Consider the following 19,012-nt stretch of genomic DNA (forward strand, 5'->3'; position numbering starts at 1 on the left):
GCTGGTTTGCTGTACTTCCCACGTTCCCCCAGACCACACTCCTCTTCACTGGGGAGCTGACCAAGGTCACCACCAAGGTCCTGCGGTACTTGGCTTGCTCTCAATTTCCTTCCGCCCCACTAGGGTCCTTTGGTCCGGGAGCAGGAGAACTGCAGCTTTGCTGGCATTGAGGATTATATAATCCTGCGTCTTCAGACATGTGGCAGCTTCAGGACTGGAGACAGCACTTTACCTGCGCTCGGCTCACTATGGTGATGACCACACGGGTCTGAAGAATTCCCATGGAAGAGCAGGGGAGAGGCCAAACATGGGCCTCTACATTGGCTTTTTGGGTTGTTTTCATGTTTGCTTTTGAAATAAGAAGGAGGAGGTTGTAAAGCCCGGGCAAGTCCAGGAAGCCTGCCGGCGGACCTCAGATCAGGCCACGTCTCCTAGAACAGCAGGAGAAAAGTCCCTGCCTGAGCAGGACCCCAGGGCGGGAACGGCTGCTATGACACTCACGTTACATTCATTTTTCTTATAACCTGCAGAGGGAGGCTGCGCACATTTAAAGAGGACTGAATACAAACAACCTGTAAGGCTGCTATTTTGTTGAACTGGCTTTATTTAAATTTTACAGAAACCTGATTAAAGTATGTAAGTAAGTCCAGTAACAATTCTACAAAAATGCACATACAATGCCAGAATTCCTTAAAAGCAACTATCGTATTCTTGTTTTGCATAAAACATGCATTTATCTCAACTGCCACATGTTGGCCAGAATCAGTCTCTACAAGAAGAGACCGTCCATTATGGTCAATAAGAAAACTAGTTGTGAACATAGGTAAGAAAAAAAAAAAAGAGGTTTTCTGGTTAATGTAAAAGAAGGATTGGTACCTTTCTAAAAGAGCCCTTCTGCACTGGGTGATGCGTACGTTGGGCTGTGCAGTAACGCGTGGCCTCTGAGACTTGGCCCCGACCTGTCACAGGTGCCAGGAACTTCGTGGCAGTTAGAGCAAATGTCTGTGAAGACAGTAAGTTGCAAGCCACGGCTGTGTGCTGGCGCAACCCTGCAGGGGGCCCGCGGAATTCCTCAGGCTTGGAAAGGAGTTCCCAAGCGGGGGCTGACTGTTCACGATCTCCCAGATGCCCTGAGCTTGGCAACTTCGCGGGTCTACACGGCCAGCTCAGGGCACACCAGCATCTCCTGCGGCCACAAGACCTTCCAGCTCTACACATCACTCTTCAGGGGGATCTGGAATTAGGAGGCTTGATGCAGACAACTGGGGGTTGGACCATTTTCTTTGAGGTTCTCTAGGCCAAATTCATCTCATCCAGGGATTGGTATTTGCAACAGGACACATGAAGGAAAATTAATGTACACTTTGTGGCTTCAAAGCCTCCAGTACTTAGGGCCACATACCTGAAGGCATGTCATCTATTGTCACAAGAGACCGTGTTGCTCCACACGGAGGGCAACTGAGGGCTGTGTTTAGCAAAGCTGTTGTCCACATAGACTGAGGGCCGTAGAGAGATTTCCTACCAACTGAAAGGAGACTTCCCCTCAAACATGGGGTTTTATACAACATTCCACAAGGTCTTCAAAAGCAGATTTCATGGTCATTAGAGAACCAGCTGTGGACACGAACATTTATTTACATAAAGCTCATCATTTGTGCAGCTGGGGCCTAGTTTGGAATCTCTTACACAGTCTGCCTCTTCCGGAACAGGGCACTCACCACCCTGCTCGCTACAAGTAAGCTAAACCAGGATCTTTTTTCTTCAACACAGATTTAAAGGGAAAAATAATAATTTACTGGGGTTCTAATAACATTTTCATAACAGAACAATATCAAAATAGGTCCGTTTTTACTATACGCTTATGAATATCCCTGATAATAGAAAGAAATCCAGAGGACTTCGTAAACCACCAAGATTTCACAGGGTAGTACCCGGTCTGTTTTCTAAGCAGCAGATGAGGGACTAGCACACGGGCGAATTTTCTCCAGGAAGCCCTGCGAGCACTACAGTACTGAAATCCTAATGTTCTAGTGCCAGGAGAACTGTGAAGGAAAATTTCACTTTGAATTTATTAGTAAAAATTGTAACAAAGGTTGGCTTCCTCGATCCTGCCATGGGCCAACCTCCCTGCCTGCGACAGGCAACCAGCCCAGAAAATCCTCAGCCTGGGCTCTCCTGGAGGCTGGGCCCAGGAGAAGCAAGTTTCGAGATGCCTCCCACTGTGACCACACTCGAGAGAGCAGGGGTGTGGGAGGCTGACCAGGCCCGAGGAGGCTCCAACCCAAGGCACCGTGATCAGAGGTTGAGGGACTAGGCAGGGTTCTGCGGACCGGAAGGGCGCCCGGCCTGCCCCGCACAGCAGGTCCCGGAGACAACAGCTCTGTGGCAGGGTGGACACGTCACGAGTTAAAGAACCAGTCGTTAGAAAAGAAACTAGTTTACTTTCTCAAAACCCAATCAAACTTCTTCAAACTTCTAAGCAAATAACCTGGGGGTTATTTGGTAGTCGGGTGGCGAGCCTGAAGTCTGAGGAATGAGCCGTGTTTGGCCGAGTCAGGGTGCTGGTTGTCAGATCAGCATACACCGTGTGGCTAATTGGAACTGGGGAGAAAAGGAAGCTCAAGGTCAGAGGGGAGGCCTCTTTAGGGAGAGGCTGGAACCGGACCAGATGTGAGATACGCCTCTTTTATTCCTGGCACAGTAAGTGGCCTTCAAGTTGGCCGCGCTGAGAAGGCGCCGACCCCCACTCTAGCTACAATAGTACTGCATCCCATCCACTCTTCTTCTCTTTTTCGACTGAAATTCTTCAAAGAACTGCTGGATGTCCTCTCTCTTAACAACCTGTTGATGGGAAGCACAGATTAGGAAAGGGGCACACATTACAGGTTGGCAATTAACTGGTCATAACAGTCACAGACAAGGTGAACAATACTGCTTATATGAATTATTTTTTTTAATTTTTTTTTTTATTTATTTATGACAGTCACAGAGAGAGAGAGGCAGAGACACAGGCAGAGGGAGAAGCAGGCTCCATGCACCGGGAGCCCGACGTGGGATTCGATCCCGGGTCTCCAGGATCGCGCCCTGGGCCAAATACCGGCGCTAAACCACTGCGCCACCCAGGGATCCCTATATGAATTACTTTAATGTGATCTCTCCCTTGACCTCGGACACACCGGCCACCCTTGAGCTGGGGCCGCAGGGCCAGGAGGCCGGAGCCTGTGACGCTGAGGTGGAGCAGCCACCAGGGCCAAACACCTGGCCCAGATCATCGTGATGGGGATGCAGTGGTAGGCGCGGCCTTTGCATGGAGCCCTGTGGCAGGAGTTTGCAGCCAAGATGGGCTTGACACCAATCTGTGGCTACCTCCAACCTGTCTAGCCTCAGCCTCCAGGAGGCCCAGCAGAGTCCCCATGTCTCCAAGCTGAGCCCCAAGGAGATCCAGAAAAACTATGAACACCTATTCGAAGTGAATGATGTATCTGTGGGTGGCTCCTACCTGTGGTCCAAGGTGGCCTGAGCTGAGGAGCTCAGGATCCAGGCCCAGGAGGACAGAGAGGAGGAACAGATGCCTAACACGTGACCACTCAGCTCCTCCTATTATACCCTGCCTACCCCTTCTGATTTACAGTTTGGTAAATAAATGTCCTTTCCACACGCAAAAAATTATTTTAATCTGTGATTATACTGTCTCCATGTTATATAGAACCTCTCCAGGTACACAGACGCAGGCCTGGTCAGAGTCACACAGTAAAGAGGAAGAGCAGAGCAGGGCTGAGCACAGGTGCCATCACCCACTCTGGCCCCCTCACATGAAATACGGTAAAAGCAGGACCCATCTGACTAACAGGGTTGTTGAGAGATCAGATCAGATTTAATGCCTGTAAAACATGGCCTGGCCCATAGTAAGTCCCTTGGCTGAAGAGAAAGTGGCAAAGTCAGCACCCAGAAGGTCTCTCAAGACCAGCGCCCTCTCTCGTGACCACAGCTGTCTCTTGGGAAGATCCTTCAGCTCCGTGTGAGTGCCCACAGAAAACAAAGTCTGTTTTGCTTTGAGATTTGTGTTTTCTCCTTTACTGGAAAAAAGGAACCAAAAATGTCGCCCTCTTCGTGAGTCCAAAATTAGAAATGTTTGCTACATAAAAAGAGTACTGGCCAAAAATAAAGAAGTGTTACTCTTAGGAAATGGAATATCCATTTTATGCAAAGATAAATTTATCTTCCATTTCCTTGGAAAACGGATTATTAGGGCATCATACAAAGGTGTTTATGATATTAGCAAAATAAGATACTAGAAATGAGAAAATAAGGTAAGTGGGGTAATATGGATGAAGAAGTGGGACACCCTGGAAGGAGTCTCTGCTCACAAGAGTGTCTAGCCAGCTGATGGGACCTACCCGTTGCCTGAAGTCCATCAAAAGAGACAGGTTGTTCATTTACTTTTTAAGTACAAAGGTAACACATTCTTACTGTTATGAAGGAATGAAGGTGGGGCAGGTAGAGGGAGGGAAAGAAAAAGAGGAAAAGAAAGCCCAGGGAATACAGGTGAGCAAGAGGTAGAGAGGGGGAAAAGGTAAGAAAGTAGATAAATACTTGTGTATTAACTGAAACTCTCCTTCTCACCCCCCAAAGATAAGTGTGGCTAAAGTACACAAACAGCCATGCCTATTTGGATAATTTCCTTGGGATGACAGGATACTTATTAATCCTCTAAATGGAAGAACGACACAGACTAGTAACTGATACACCAGTTTTGCAAGCACCAAGAATGAGACAGCTGGTCAACTAGTGAGGAATCAGAACCCGATTCAAGATCTAGGTGGCTAATCCACTCGAGACACAGAAGCTCAAAGCTCTAATACATTTGCTAAATGGCTTGGGAATTCACTTACAAAAATGCTAATATACAGGACATGTGGAAATTTCAACTCAAAGGATCTATCCCTATGCTGCATCACCAACACTAAACACTGAAAGGCATTAAAAAAAAAACAAAAAACAATTTTACCTACAAGGATATTGGGAGAGGGAAGCATGCAAATTAGAGGGTGCAATTTTTAGCTTCTAGACTCTCAAATGGTCATAGCCAACATGCACAGTAGAAATGTTAAAGAATAAATACTGGGGTTTGATGATAAATCATTTTCTTGTTTTGTCTCAGAAATTGTGTAGTTTTGGGACGCCTAGGTGGCTCAGTGGTTTGGCGCCTGCCTTTGGCCCAGGGCGTGATCCTGGAGTCCTGGGATCGAGTCCCACATCGGGCTCCCTGCATGGAGCCTGCTTCTCTCTCTATGTCCTGTCTCTCCCTCTCTCTGTGTCTTTCATGAATAAGTAAATAAAATATTAAAAAAAAAAAAGAAATTGTGTAGTTTCTAAGTGTTCTTTTATAGTCAAACACAAACATAAAATAAAAGGCAGTCCATCATCTGAGAACATCCAGAACTTTTTATCTTATGTGGACAAATACAACCAAAGCAGATTAACTTGATTGTATCTGAAAGCTCTTATTTGTTTTTGTAAAGATCTAGTTAGTAATGTCATGGAACAAACAATAAAAAAAAATATTTTGCCACATGTGAAAGACCTCAAATTTCTATTAATAGTGCAGAGGTTAATAAACATCTGAAACAAATGTAACATTGTATGTCACCTACAATATAAAAAAATAGTGCCAAGGTTAAAATAGTTACACCTGTGAACATTCTTAGTTTCTTTTTTTTTTTTTTTTTTTTAAAGTAGGCTCCACACCTGGTGTGGAGCTCAATATGGGGCCTGAACTCACAACCCAGATATTAGGACCTGACCTGAGATCAAGAGTCAAATGTTTAACTGACTAGGCCATCCAGGAGCCCCATGAATGTTCTCAGTTCTAGCAAAAGAGAAACATGAGTCTACTTTAACCAGAGGAACAGCAATAACTGTAGTTTAAGAACTGCTGAGAGGCAGGAGGATGTTCATAGGGACCGTAAAGAGCACTCCCTAAAACATGAGAACACCAACTAGAAAACTTCTGACTTTACAACTCATTTTGCAGAAAGGCAGGGCTGTGACCCTGTCCAGACATCCAGGCAGCTCCAAGTTCTTGCCACATTTATGAGCAAGGAGAAAGTGGCTTCAAGCAAGCTGGCCAAGTCTCCTTCCAAGACAGCAAGTGTCAGCACACTTCCTCAGCAGCTGTTAGGCCCATGCCTGACTTAAGTTGTGTCTAAACACAGAGAGCAAACCAACTATAAAGATACTTTTAGGCCAAGAAAAGAAAAGTTAAATTTTGTTTAATATCTGCCTTTGGAAGATAGAAAAGTATTTCAGAAAAATTTTTTGTTGAGATGCCTGGGTGGCTAAGTGGTTGAGCATCTGCCTTTGGCCCAGGTCGTGATCCTGGGGTGCTGGGATCAAATCCCACTTCGGGTCCCCCCGCCTCCTCAGGGAGCCTGTTTCTTCCTCTGCCTATGTATCTGTGTCTCTCATGAATAAATAAATAAAATCTAAAAAAAAACAAAAGAGAAAGAAAATTTTTTGTCACCAGTGTATGAATAGTAAAGAGCCAGGAGGTATCTGTAACTCATCAGGGAGACTATTTAATTTAATTTTTAAAGATTTTGTTTATTTCAGCAAGAGAGAGCATGAGCAGGGAGAGGGAGAAGGAGACTCCTCACTGAGTAGGGAGCTGGATGCAGGGCTCGATCCAGGACCCTGGGGGATCATGACCTGAGCTGAAAGCAGACACCCAACCGAGTCACCGAGGCACCTCTGAAACACTATTTTAAATATACACATTTTAGAATCAGTGTCACCCTTAAAAGTGTATAGATTCTCTTACTAGCAAGAAAAATGTTTTAGTCCCAGTTTTGAAATTCTTTTATTCTCAACTATAGACTCTATAATCCAAAAAAGGGGTCTGGCATTAATTTTTCCCTGCCTGGTCATTTTTCCTTCTTCATCCAAGGATCTCTGCCTGAAGGTTAGGATAGGCCGAGTCAGGATGGCTGATGGCCTTCTCTTCAGCTACATGTATTCTCTCCAGACCCGTGTGGCCCCTTCACCCCTCCTTCCCTCTGGTCTTTCAGCGTGGCCAGGCCATTCCTTCACCACCTCTCACTGATTTCCTTTAGCTCTGCCTGCATTCACCTCCTGAGCATCCAGTTTAAGATGCACTGTCATTTCTTCATCCAAGAAAATAAACAGTTTATTTAAAACATATAGGGATATGATTAAAGTTCTTTAACTTAACATACCGTGCCTTCATCAGCAAATCTCTTGAGATAGTCTTTGAGTTCAGTCTTCAAGTCATTGTATTCTAAATCAAAACAACAAAAAAGGGAGTAAACTTTAGGCAAGTCATTTGCTTTTAGAAACAAAGTACTAAAAAACAAAACAAAACAAAACAAAACAAAAAAAACAAAGTACTTTCCCACTAACATTTGAGTATTGTTAATACCTTAAATTTTTTTCTAAGTGAAACATGCATAGAAACTTGCTCCTAATTTCTCCCAAGTTCTTTCACTTTGATATCTAGAACTCTACTTCTTAGGAAAAAAAAAAATCCTCAGGTCCAAAAAGATTACCTAAGAAATTTTTTTTTTTAAAGATTGTATTTATTTGACACACAGCACAAGCAGGGGGAGCGGCAGGCAGAGGGAGAGGGAGAAGCAGGCTCCCCTATCTCTCTGGAATTCTAATAGTTGAAATAATCCTGAACTTGTCAAATACTAAGTTTAAAACTCATTCACTCACTTAATAGTTTCTATTATATATGAGGCACCCTGAGGGCTACAAAATCTTTCAGATGCAGCCTCTATCCTTGAAAAGCTTTTAGTCTAATACAGGCAAAGGAAATTAAATTGTTAAAAATAAAAGACAGAAATGATCAATGCCACAGAGGTGTTGGCATCCAAGTAGAGACGGGCTGGGATGGAAATTACCAAAATCTGTAGGGTATGCTGGGGGAAATATGCAAACGCCTGCAATGAAGGGCTTAGGGATGTTTTTCCCCTCTGGCGGTTCCCTGGAGCAGCCTGAGGGACCGTCAGAAAAGAGGACCTGTAATGTTCAGTGAAAACTATTTCAATGGATGGAAAAGACACTGATTTTCTTATTATTCTTTACTCGTACATCTACTATGAATCAAAACAGCATATGTTAAGGTCTCTCAAGCATGTAATGATGATCCTAGTACAGAACTCGGACTCAGTTCTGACAACAGCTAAATACCCAGCAACACTACAATTAGGCAAGTGTAATTGAGGCCTACTCTGCATTTCCGATTTTAAATTTTGTATTAAACAAAATGACAGGTATTAGTGGTCCTCCTTATTCATATTTTAAGAGTGAAGGAAACTTTATGTACTTCATGAATTTTGGTTCAAACAGCATTTACCACAAATAAGTTCCACTTGCTGGACTCTGTCCATGCTGTTAAGGGTGTCCATTAAAGGGTCTCTCCTGTCAGCTGCTTGGTCGACCTTGCCCTTGTTTTCATAAGCCAGAACTGTGTCATGTTCATCTGTCAGGAACAGGACATCTAGCTCGCCATACATTTTCTTCAAAAAATAAAACCAGTTTCCCATTAGAACTGTATGTCATTTTTGGGAGGTCAACTTCATGAGAATCACTAAAAAGTCATTTAATGTTTTTAGATTAACTTCCAGAAAACCTGAACCTTAGTACAGAATTGGAGTGATTTCTTCTTTTTGCCCAAATCTCTTCTAGAAATCTCCTCAACTTCCCAGTAGGTGTTGTATAGTCTAAGAGATCTCTACTTAAAAACTACTGACTTATTGTAACTTTCAGCCAATTTTTATTTCTTTTTTAAATTTTATTTTATTTATTTATTCATGAGGGACACAGAGAGAGAGAGTCAGAGACACAGGCAGAGGGAGAAGCAGGTTCCCTGCAAGGAGCCTGGTGTGGGACTCGATCCTGGGATCACGCCCTGGGCCAAAGGCAGATGCTCAACCACTGAGGCACCCAGGTTTTCCCCAATTTATTTCCAAGTAAATTCTATAATATAAAAATGATAATTTCTATTTTCCACTAAAATGAAGATAAGTAAATAAAAAGTACTGTATGAGTCTTAATTACTTCCACAAGCGACTGCCAGTAGCATTCCATAAATTTGCTTAATATAAAATATCTCGGGATCCCTGGATGGCTCAGCGGTTTAGCACCTGCCTTTAGCCCAGGGCGCAATCCTGGAGTCCGGGGACCAAGTCCCACGTCAGGCTCCTGGCATGGAGCCTGCTTCTCCCTCCTCCTGTGTCTCTGCCTCTCTCACTCTCTCTCTCTATGTCTATCATAAATAAATAAATCTTAAAAAATAAATAAATAAACAAAATCATAAAATATCTCACTGTTCTCAATAGTCCTAGCATCACTTTCATAAATATATTTTTCAGATGGCCTTATTTGAGGCATCAATCCATAATAAACACAGTGACATTGACCCTGATGAGGTACTCACCATGCAGTCTTTGCAGGTACATAACTTGCTACGCCAGTTCACGGGCCAATAGGTGGCAGTGTCTTTCTTTATAAACTGCTTAGCATTAAGCTCCTGAAGTTTGCAGCTAGACTGTGATTCCATGTTGAGATGTTGATTCTTAAATGCTGTCTGAAATAAAATTAAGTTTTGAAGTATGTTTTTTTTACAGTTTAACAGTTTTCATAGCTTAGGTTGTAGAGAGGAATTTCTTGAGACAAAGGGTACAGTTGAAATCCAAAGCTACAGAGCTTACAGAATTAATTTTGCTTAAAGCTTTATTTCTTTTGTGGCTCTTATTTCATTGGTTACCTGGAGATCAGATTCAGAACTAGAGCTGGTACAGGGTTCACTAGTCTGTTCTGCTTTAACTTCCTTGACAGCATCCTTTCCATGTTCTGGAACATCCTCTTTGAGGGTACTATCTTGATGATCTCCATTTTCAGGTTTGAGGACTTCCTGATCACCTATTCCATCAACATTCAGCACCAACCCATCATCCTCTGCAGATACTTTGGTTACTGTGGGTTCAATGAAAAGAAACATACATATCCACAGACCTATTTATTAAACAGTGAAATCACTTAGTCTGGTTAAAAAATATTTCAGAATATGGGGCGCCTGGGTGGCTCAGTGGTTGAGCGTCTTTCTTTGGCTCAGGTGTTGTGATCCCGGGGTCCCAGGATGGAGTCCCATATTGGGCTTCCTCTGAGGAGCCTGCTTCTCCCTCTGCCTATGTCTCTGCCTCTCTCCCTGTCTCTCATGAATAAATAAATCTTAAAAAAAAATCAAAATGCCAATCAATACTTAAGCACTTAAAAAAAATACTTAAGCACTTTATATGTAAAGGAAAAAAAAAAACATTGCAGATGGTAAAAGGAGGTGGAGTATCTCAAGAAGCAAGAAGCAGGGAGAAGTTTAACTGCAAACACAGGCGGTAGGGTAGTTTTGAAAAACAACCAGCATTTCTCTATGAGAGCAAGAAATAAAAATGGATGGATTTTGAGGCAGAAATACTATCAAAAAGACAAGAGAGGCACCTGGGTGGCTTAGCCGGTTAAGCTTCTGACTCTTGGTTTCGGTTCAGGTCATGATCTCAGGGTCCTGAGGCCCTAGTCAGGCTCTGTGCACAGCAGGGGAGTCTGCTTGGCATTCTCTCCCTCTGTCCCTCCCCACACTGGCACATTCTGTCTCTCTCTCCCTCCTTCCCTCTCTCTCTAATAAACAAATAAATAAATCTTTAAAAAAGAGAAGAAGAATGATAAGGGAGCTCATTCCAATTGGCATTTCAATTCAACAGAACACTAGGTCATCTGTTGATAGGGAAGTAAACGAAGAGATGGGAGATGGGGAGGATCCATCAAAAAAAACCCAATGAGTAAGAAATAGATACAGGTCTAGTGGAAAGTGAGAGATGTAATGGAAAAGAGTATGAACAGAAAGAAGGTGCAAAGAATTTAAGAATTTTGAGACACAACCAAAGAGTAGGGTGAGATTTTAGGCATGGCTATGTTGTTTGTAGTTCATATGGTAAATGTTCCCTTAAAGGTGAGAAGGGCAAGACATTATGAGGACAGAGCAGCTGACACTATGAGTAACTGCCACTCTAAAAATAAATTAAGTAACGCATTTGAATTAAATTATTTACTGCCTCAAGATCATTCATTGCTGATTAGTTATAGTTGTTTGGGGCCAATTCCTTAGTGTATAATAAAACACTACATAACAAACTGTACTAAACCCTTTCCAACCAATAACATGTCTTACATTTAAGAACCATTTCTTTTGGTTCTATTTATCTTTCAAAATCCCATTCAAAAACTGCCTCCTCCATTTTTCCCTAAATCTGGTCTCCTCCAGCCTCTGTTATCATGCTACTTAAGTACAAATTTGTTCTTGGTAGTTTCCCAAGCAATCTAGAAGCACTTTGTGGAGAAGGAACGTATCTTACACTTTTTCTATACCTCAGAGTCCTATTAAAAACAGTTGCTAATGGGTGCCTGGGCATCTGCTTTCGGCTCACGTTGTGATCTCAGTGTCCTGGGACAAAGCCCTGTGTTGGAATCTGCTTCTCTCTCTGCCCTCCCACTGCTCGTGCTCTCTCAAATCAATCAATCAATGTTAAAAAAAAAAAAAAAAGTTGCTAAAAGACTTTTTTTTTTTTAATTTTATTTATTTGAGAACCAGAGCACAGAGGGAGTGGGAGAAGCAGACATCCTGCTGAGTGGAGAGCCTGACATGGGGCTCGATCCCAGGACTCTGACATCATAACTTGAGCCAAAGGAAGTTGCTTAACCAACTGAGCCACTTAGGCCCCATAAAAGACTCTCCATCATAGGAAACAAACCAAGGGTTGTTGGAGGGGAGGATGGGGTAACTGGGTGATGGGCATTAAGGAGGGCACATGATGTGATGAGCACTGGGTTTTATATAAGACTGATGAATCACTACCCTCTGACATGAATAAGACACTATATGTAAATTAACTGAATTTAAATTAAAAAAAAAAACAGTGGCTAAAAATTCTGGACTGAATGTAGGAATTTCACAAGCACAAGTCTGTGGCACACCAATGCCATAGAGACACCTACCTGCCAATTGTGCAGCATAAGCCCACAAGAAGGAGCAGCGCTTCATACAAGCCTGGCACACCATCTCCTGGAAATCCCCACTCTCGGGAGGAGTGGCACCAAGATGCTGTGAATACAAAAAACTGAGTATTTTTCTTGTGGTCTCCAAGTGTCCAAAATGCTCATTAATTAATAAACAAATATTGCAATAGAACACTGATCATATCTTCATAGTTTATTTTTAGAAGAGTAATTATAATGTAAAACATAGCACAATGTATAAAGAAAAGAACTTTTCTTTCTATGAAGACAACAGCCTTACAAAGTAAAAGCTTTCCTTACCCTTCCATGAAACCAGTCTTCACAGACTACACACTGGATCATCTCATCTGGAATCTAACACGGAAAAGCAGTTTGTCTGTTAATGAGTACATACAATGAATTCTGGGATGCAAGTAAATCTGCCCAAGAGTAGAACTAGATATTAAATAATTGTCTACTGATTGTATGAAACTGCTATCCACATGCCAACAGTCAAGAAGAAAGGGAGAGGGGATCCCTGGGTGGCGCAGTGGTTTAGTGCCTGCCTTTGGCCCAGGGCGCGATCCTGGAGACCCGGGATCGAATCCCACGTCGGGCTCCCCGGTGCATGGAGCCTGCTTCTCCCTCTGCCTGTGTCTCTGCCTCTCTCTCTCTCTCTCTATGACTCTCATAAATAAATAAAAAAAAAATAAAAATCAAAAAAAAAAAAAAGAAGACAGGGAGAAAGAGCAGGTCACAAGGCCAAAAAAGCTCACTTTATAGGAACTGGTGTCGCAGAAGGTTACATTGGGATGAGCACTTTGGAAGCAACCGTCACGGGACACCTGGGTGGTTCAGTGGTTGAGTGTCTGCCTTTGGCTCAGGTCGTGATCCTGGGGTCCTGGGATTGAGTCCCACCTTGGGCTCCCTGCAGGGAGCCTGCTTCTCCCTCTGTCTGTCTCTGCCTCTCTCTCTGTATCTCTCATGAATAAATAAATAAAATCTTAAAAAAAAATTATGGAAACAACCATCAAAGCTCATTCACTTCGGTTACTTGGCATCTAACTCTTACAAAACTGTTTAAGTAATGTCTTCTCATTTTATATGTAAACCAAGACCCAGAAAGGTAAGGTGAACTGACCAATGTAGAATGTAGCAACCCTATATTCTTCAACTCCTTCATTTCACTGAAACCGAAAAGTGAATATTATTAAGTCTTTTGATGACATGGACAGCAATTTCCCTCACTTGAATTAGTTAAATCATTAAGTAATTAAATTCTGCTAGGAATATGATATTCCAAAGGGCATAGGCTGTTTTGGGGTTGGTTTTCCTTTCATTCCCAGGCTTTCGCATCTACTGATTAATATCCCAACATTGTTCTGTCTTTTCCCTATTATAACTCCTCAAAGGGGAAAAACGCGAATCTTCAACTTGTTCCTCTATATAATTTGGTTCAATAATTACAGTTCCAAGACAACTAGAAAGCAAGAAGAAGGCAGAAGGTTAATTTCTCTAAGCATAAAAACACTCCTTCAAATCTGTAAATACACAAACAAAATCCAAGCCAGTCAGAATATGGGCCAAGAATGTGAAAGGACATTTCAGATAGGTAATTACAAATGTTCAATAAGCTCATGAAAGATCCATAACCTCACTTATGATCAGGGAGAGAAAAATTTTAAAAGATTTTAAAAGATAAATAAATTTTATTTTATTTTAAAAGATAGATAAATTTTATCTTTTAAAAATTTTGAAAGATAACTGCTCTATCAAGATGGCAAAATTTTAAAAGATTGCGAGTATGTAGGGCTGACGAAGAATGTGGGGAAAGATACGCTATCACCTACTGTTGGTGACTGAACTCTTCTGACAGACATGACTGCAATTTGAAATATAAATATCCTATGTCTTACCAGTTTTACGTCTAGGTATCCATAAACACCGGCAGGAATATACTCAGTCATATTACTGTATAAGGATGTTCACTGCAGCTTTCTTTACAATACAGAAATGAGACACCACCAGTCTGCTACAGGACGTTTAGGTAACTAACTTATAGCGTGTCGCATTAAGAATACTGGTTGCAATCAGAATAAGGTGGATTTGTGCTGTTTTGCATGGACAGATGTCTATGATATACATAAGTGAGAAAAGCAAGTTGTAGAACTGAATATACCGAATTTTCGCTTTTGTTAAAATTACAAATTGAAACACACATCCACTTATGTGTGCACAGAAATAGGGTAAAAACATATACCCCAGGGATCCCTGGGTGGCACAGCAGTTTGGTGCCTGCCTTTGGCCCAGGGCGCGATCCTGGAGACCCGGGATCGAATCCCATGTCAGGCTCCCGGTGCATGGAGCCTGCTTCTCCCTCTGCCTATGTCTCTGCCTCTCTCTCTCTCTCTCTCTCTCTCTCTCTCTGTGCGACTATCATTAAAAAAAAAAAAAATACCCCAAAAAAGTGTTAACACTGGTTATACCGAGGAAATAAGAAGGTGGAGTGAGGAAGAAGAAAAACTTTTTATAAAATTCTGTGTATATTTTCTTTTTAATTTAAAATTTTTTTTAAATTTTGTATATATTGAGATTTTTTAGAGGATCCAGTCTGTAAACCACATTTCTATTCTTTCAGGGAAGCAAGAGGTTGAAGGTCATTTTCTGGACAGTGTTTGGGGGAGTGGAGCAGGCAGGAGACGAGAAAGAAGGAAGAAAGTGCTGGCCTTGAAAAAGTCCTGTCTAGTATTTCATTCTCATGCTGTAGAGTGAGAAGAACAGTTGAGATCTGTACCAGTTACAGCTCCAGCCCAGACTCCCAAGAAAGGATAAACCTAGAATCCTTTCACAATCCCCCAAATCCCCTCTGAACAGCTACAGAGATCCAGACTGGACAACAGGCCGAGGAGTGCAAACTGAAGGTATTAACCTCCAATTAACCTCCCAGTCTCTTACCTCATCATCAGGATCAGGATAAGGTCTCTTACAAATGCAATATAATCCAAAAAAGTTGTCATTGTACTTATTGCCAGAATTTATCTTTGCTTTGTCCTGAAAGAAATTAATTTCAATATATAATATGGTCTAATTTTAACTATAATTTCAAGTATCATGAAAGTATAAATTATTATGTCATATAAATATCGTATATATGACATATTACACTTATCAGTATAATACAGTAAGATACAAGTAATATGAATATAATATCATAAATGTTGTAAATGTCATGTTGCATGAAGTTAATGCATTCAATAAATTTCTGCACTAAATATCTTCCTCCCCAAAAGTTGGTCTTTAACTTTCAAAGTTAAAGAACTTTCAAAGAAAAAAAATTCACTCCTATTAAAAGGATACTTTTCCAGGATACAGAGAATAAATACAATTAATTTTTTGTACCTTCTTTGTAGTAATTGAGGGAAACCAAATATATCAATAATGAAATGCTCATAAAAATTAATTATTAATGATTGGCCTATATAAACTAACATTGACCTAGAATTTCTAAATACTTCTTAATGCCCAGCGTTGATAGCCAAAGCTCCCACATTACTAGAAAGTAAAAAGCAGGCAAGGAAATTGTCCAAAAATAACTTTCAAAGGAGGGAAATAGCAATTATGACCAAACAATATAAAATCCCTTACTTTCTACTTAATTTCTATTACTTCCATAAATGTTACTATAAGTATAGTTTTTATTATCCAAAAAGCAGTGAAAAAATCCTGTGTCCATCTAGCTCACATACATTATTTTCAAGTTTTTTTTATTAATTGCATTTAAGGTCATACCCTTTGCTTTAAAAGCCTTAAACCATGAGGACAACATAATCAAGCCTGAGTTACTTTAAAGAACATTCCTACCAAAATCTTTCATATGAATTGCAATCTGTAATGTAGGCTCTGAATAGGTTAGTTTTCCAACAAAATAAAAAATGGAATACATTCTAATACTGACTTGCCTATTTGCAAAGAATAAGCATGAGAACTTCTTGTTTTGGAAATGTATGGTTTTTATCCACTCTGGCAAATATCAATCTGAGCTATTTTCAATGCATTTTAAGTTACAGTGCTTACTTACAGGAAATAATTTGCATTCCAAATTTTTAAACTTGCTGTTTCCACAATCACAACGAAAGTTTCTGGAAAAAAAATGAGGAAGAGCCAGTTTTAACTTTTCTTTTAAATCTAATGAGTTACTCTTTAAATCATTATCATAGCCCCTTCCCTTTCAATGCGTTTCTAGGATCTAAAAAGTGACCTTGGTTGCTGTTCATGTATCCACTTTGAAACTTCTCCAAGCACATAACAATAAAAGATTTAATGATTCTGGAAATTAACATGCAGAGACAAATATTTATTATCACATACACAAAAGTAAAATAATGGCAGAGAAAGATGACTACTTTGAGTTTGTACAATAATTATATTTTAAAAGGCCCTTTGGAGGAGGAATGCCTGGGTGGGCTCAGCAGTTGAGTGTCTGCCTTCGGCTCAGGGTGTGATCCTGGGGTCCTGGGATGGACTCCTGCATCGGGGTCCCCATGGGGAGCCTGCTTCTCCCTCTGCCTGTCTCTGCCTCTGTGTCTCTCATGAATAAATGAATAAAATCTTAAATAAATAAATAAATAAATTTTAAAAAGGCCCTCTGGAAAAACTGTTCTCTCCAGTTATAGAAAACGATTATATTAAATTTTACCAGTGCACAACTACTTTAAATGGAAAAACAAGAAAAAAAGTGCAGGTGGGAAAGAATCAAAACATTTAAAAGACATTCAGTACCAATCTCTGACTATCTTTACCTTTTTGTGTATAGCTCAAATAGTTTGTGACTTCCATGACATTCATAACTGCAAGCTAGGCAAATCCCTGCTGGTTCTTCTCCCTCCGGGGTGCAGGTACTACAGGCATATAGTGCTTGTCTCTTTACTGAGCCCTAAAAGACAGCCCCAAAATGGAAAGAGAGAATAATTACACAAGAATGCCAAAACACTGTCACATGTTTCAAATCATTACCTATGTCCTATATTAGTGCTTATTTTCATCATTTTTTTCTTAAAATTGATAGTTTAAAAATCCCAGCCAGTTGAAAATAAGAATAAGCTGGTCTGCATCAACATTTTAAGACATGAAAATATAGGAGAATGTGTATAGGTTTATGTTAGCAATATCATACTTGTGACTCCACCAAAGAGGAAATCAATGCATTAAAAGAATCCTTTTGATTTCAGGAGAAGCATGCTGAAATATTTAGCATGTCACGATGTCTCAATGTATTTTCAAATGATTCAGGGGGAAATATATGTATTATATAGAGAAGAGCAATAAAACAAGTGTGGCAAAAGGTGAATACATGTGAGAGGTACAAAACTGTTCGTAATGTTCTTTCAACTTATCTGTAGATTTAAAATTTTTCAAAATCAAACGGTGGAGAAAAAAAAGGCAAAACTTTTAGAAGTCTTGACATGGTTACCCTCCTCTAGAGAGGAGGGAGACAGAGAAGCTTCTGGGATGCCCATCATGTTCTTAATCTAGAGGGGGTAGGTACATGCATGTGTTCACTTTTTTCCCCAAGCCAGAGGCAGGATGTGTGCAAGTTTCCACGTATTTTCCTACAATAAAAGGAGAATTTTTAGGAAGTCCGTTTCATAAAGCTAACTACATTTCAAGAAGGGCTTATACACACTTTTCCCCCTTCAAAGGAAAGCAGGAAAAGAAGTTGTTGTAGTGGTGACCAAAGGTTTTTAAAATACCCACCAACATCTGGGACTATCTGTAGATACCAGGCTAATTCAACCACCTAACCCCTGTGCACGGTAAGCTCCACGGGCCAACAATGACAACTAGTATTATGAACTCAGGCCGCACCACATAATGGCCCCACGTCTCTCACCTCATCCCCCAATGTTCCACGCCGCACCCCCTCCTCCCATAACCTTATTCTTCCTACCAATTCTCATCCTGTGTAGTTTCCTTCTATCCACCTTGCTCCATTTTTGTACCTAGAAATACAACGTGAGTCACCCAACACTACAACGCACCCCCTCAAGTCCTGATTCATAACGTCTTCCAAATGCCAAATTTACCCTTCAAGCGAGTCCCCCCCTCCCCTCCCCTGCCAGTGCCACCTGCTGTCGTGGTTCCGGTCTATTCCCATGGCGGGAGGGGGGAGGCTGCAGAGACTGCAGAGACTCTGTGCTTGCTTCGTCTCACCTAAAAAAGCCACGAGCCAGCACTTGTCCAACTAAATTGTAGGGGATTAGGCGTCAAGGAGCCCAGCCCCCGGGGGGGGGGCGGATTTTCAAATCCAGAGCTCTCTCCTTTAACTCTGGATGGGCTCTCCCACTAGGTTCCTAAATAAACACTCTCGGGATGGGAAAAGTAAGAACAAAGATGTCGGGATCCGAGAGGTCACGGGGACAGGTCCCGAAAAGCAGCCGAGGCACCAAGGAGAGACGGGAGAGGAAGGAGAGTAGGCGCCCCAGGACCAAAGCCCGGAGAATCCTAAGGGGCCGGACGGGGGAAGACCGAGGGAGGAGGGGAGCCCTGCGGGTCACAGGCTGAGAAAGAGGGCCCGGGAGGCGGAGGTTTCAGGGCAGCTGGGCCTGGGAAGGGAGCGCCTCCGACCGTCGGCGGCCCCGTACCTCCACCGGGAAGAGGGAGAGTCGGGTCGGCCAACCGGGGTTCGGCGGGAGCCCGGGGAGCCGAGGCCCGGGCCGCGCGCCCACCTGAGAGTAGGAGCACTTCTCGGAGTCGCTGCCGCCCAGTACGGCGCACGCCTCGTTCTCCAGCTCCTCGTCCTCCTCTAGAACGTCGACCAACGACACCACGGGCTCCAGTTCCGACTGTCGCCCCGCGGGCCCCTCCGCCCCAGCCATCCTCAACTGTCAGAGGGACCGCCGCTCGGCCCGGCGGAGGCGGGAAAAGCGGCTGCGAGAGGCGGGGC

General features: G+C 42.1%; 1 protein-coding gene across 1 annotated transcript; it reads right to left on the reverse strand.

Annotated features, from left to right (window-relative positions):
- Positions 1-575: 575 nt before the first annotated feature.
- On the reverse strand, positions 576-18,992 carry UBR7 (ubiquitin protein ligase E3 component n-recognin 7). Its single transcript, XM_055304462.1, has 11 exons — positions 18,795-18,992; positions 16,869-17,002; positions 16,148-16,208; positions 15,025-15,120; positions 12,391-12,444; positions 12,070-12,175; positions 9,791-9,999; positions 9,461-9,610; positions 8,378-8,540; positions 7,236-7,297; positions 576-2,841 (listed from the first exon to the last, which is right to left on the reverse strand). Exons 1-11 carry the CDS (start codon positions 18,942-18,944, stop codon positions 2,749-2,751), a joined length of 1,278 nt encoding a protein of 425 aa, XP_055160437.1. The 5' UTR covers positions 18,945-18,992; the 3' UTR covers positions 576-2,748.
- Positions 18,993-19,012: the final 20 nt, after the last annotated feature.

This window comes from Nyctereutes procyonoides, unplaced genomic scaffold, assembly GCF_905146905.1.
Source record: "Nyctereutes procyonoides isolate TBG_1078 unplaced genomic scaffold, NYPRO_anot_genome, whole genome shotgun sequence".
Taxonomy (NCBI): Eukaryota; Metazoa; Chordata; class Mammalia; order Carnivora; family Canidae; genus Nyctereutes; species Nyctereutes procyonoides.

What these genes read in the sequence shown, in the direction of transcription:
- UBR7 (XM_055304462.1), bottom strand. Translation starts at nt 18,944, where the DNA reads ATGGCTGGGGCGGAGGGGCCCGCGGGGCGACAGTCGGAACTGGAGCCC. An exon ending in AGAAGTGCTCCTACTCTCAG is followed by an intron (nt 17,003 to 18,794) that starts GTGGGCGCGCGG and finishes GCTGTCTTTTAG; the next exon opens with GGCTCAGTAAAGAGACAAGC. An exon ending in GTTCTGAATCTGATCTCCAG is followed by an intron (nt 9,611 to 9,790) that starts GTAACCAATGAA and finishes ATTTTATTTCAG; the next exon opens with ACAGCATTTAAGAATCAACA.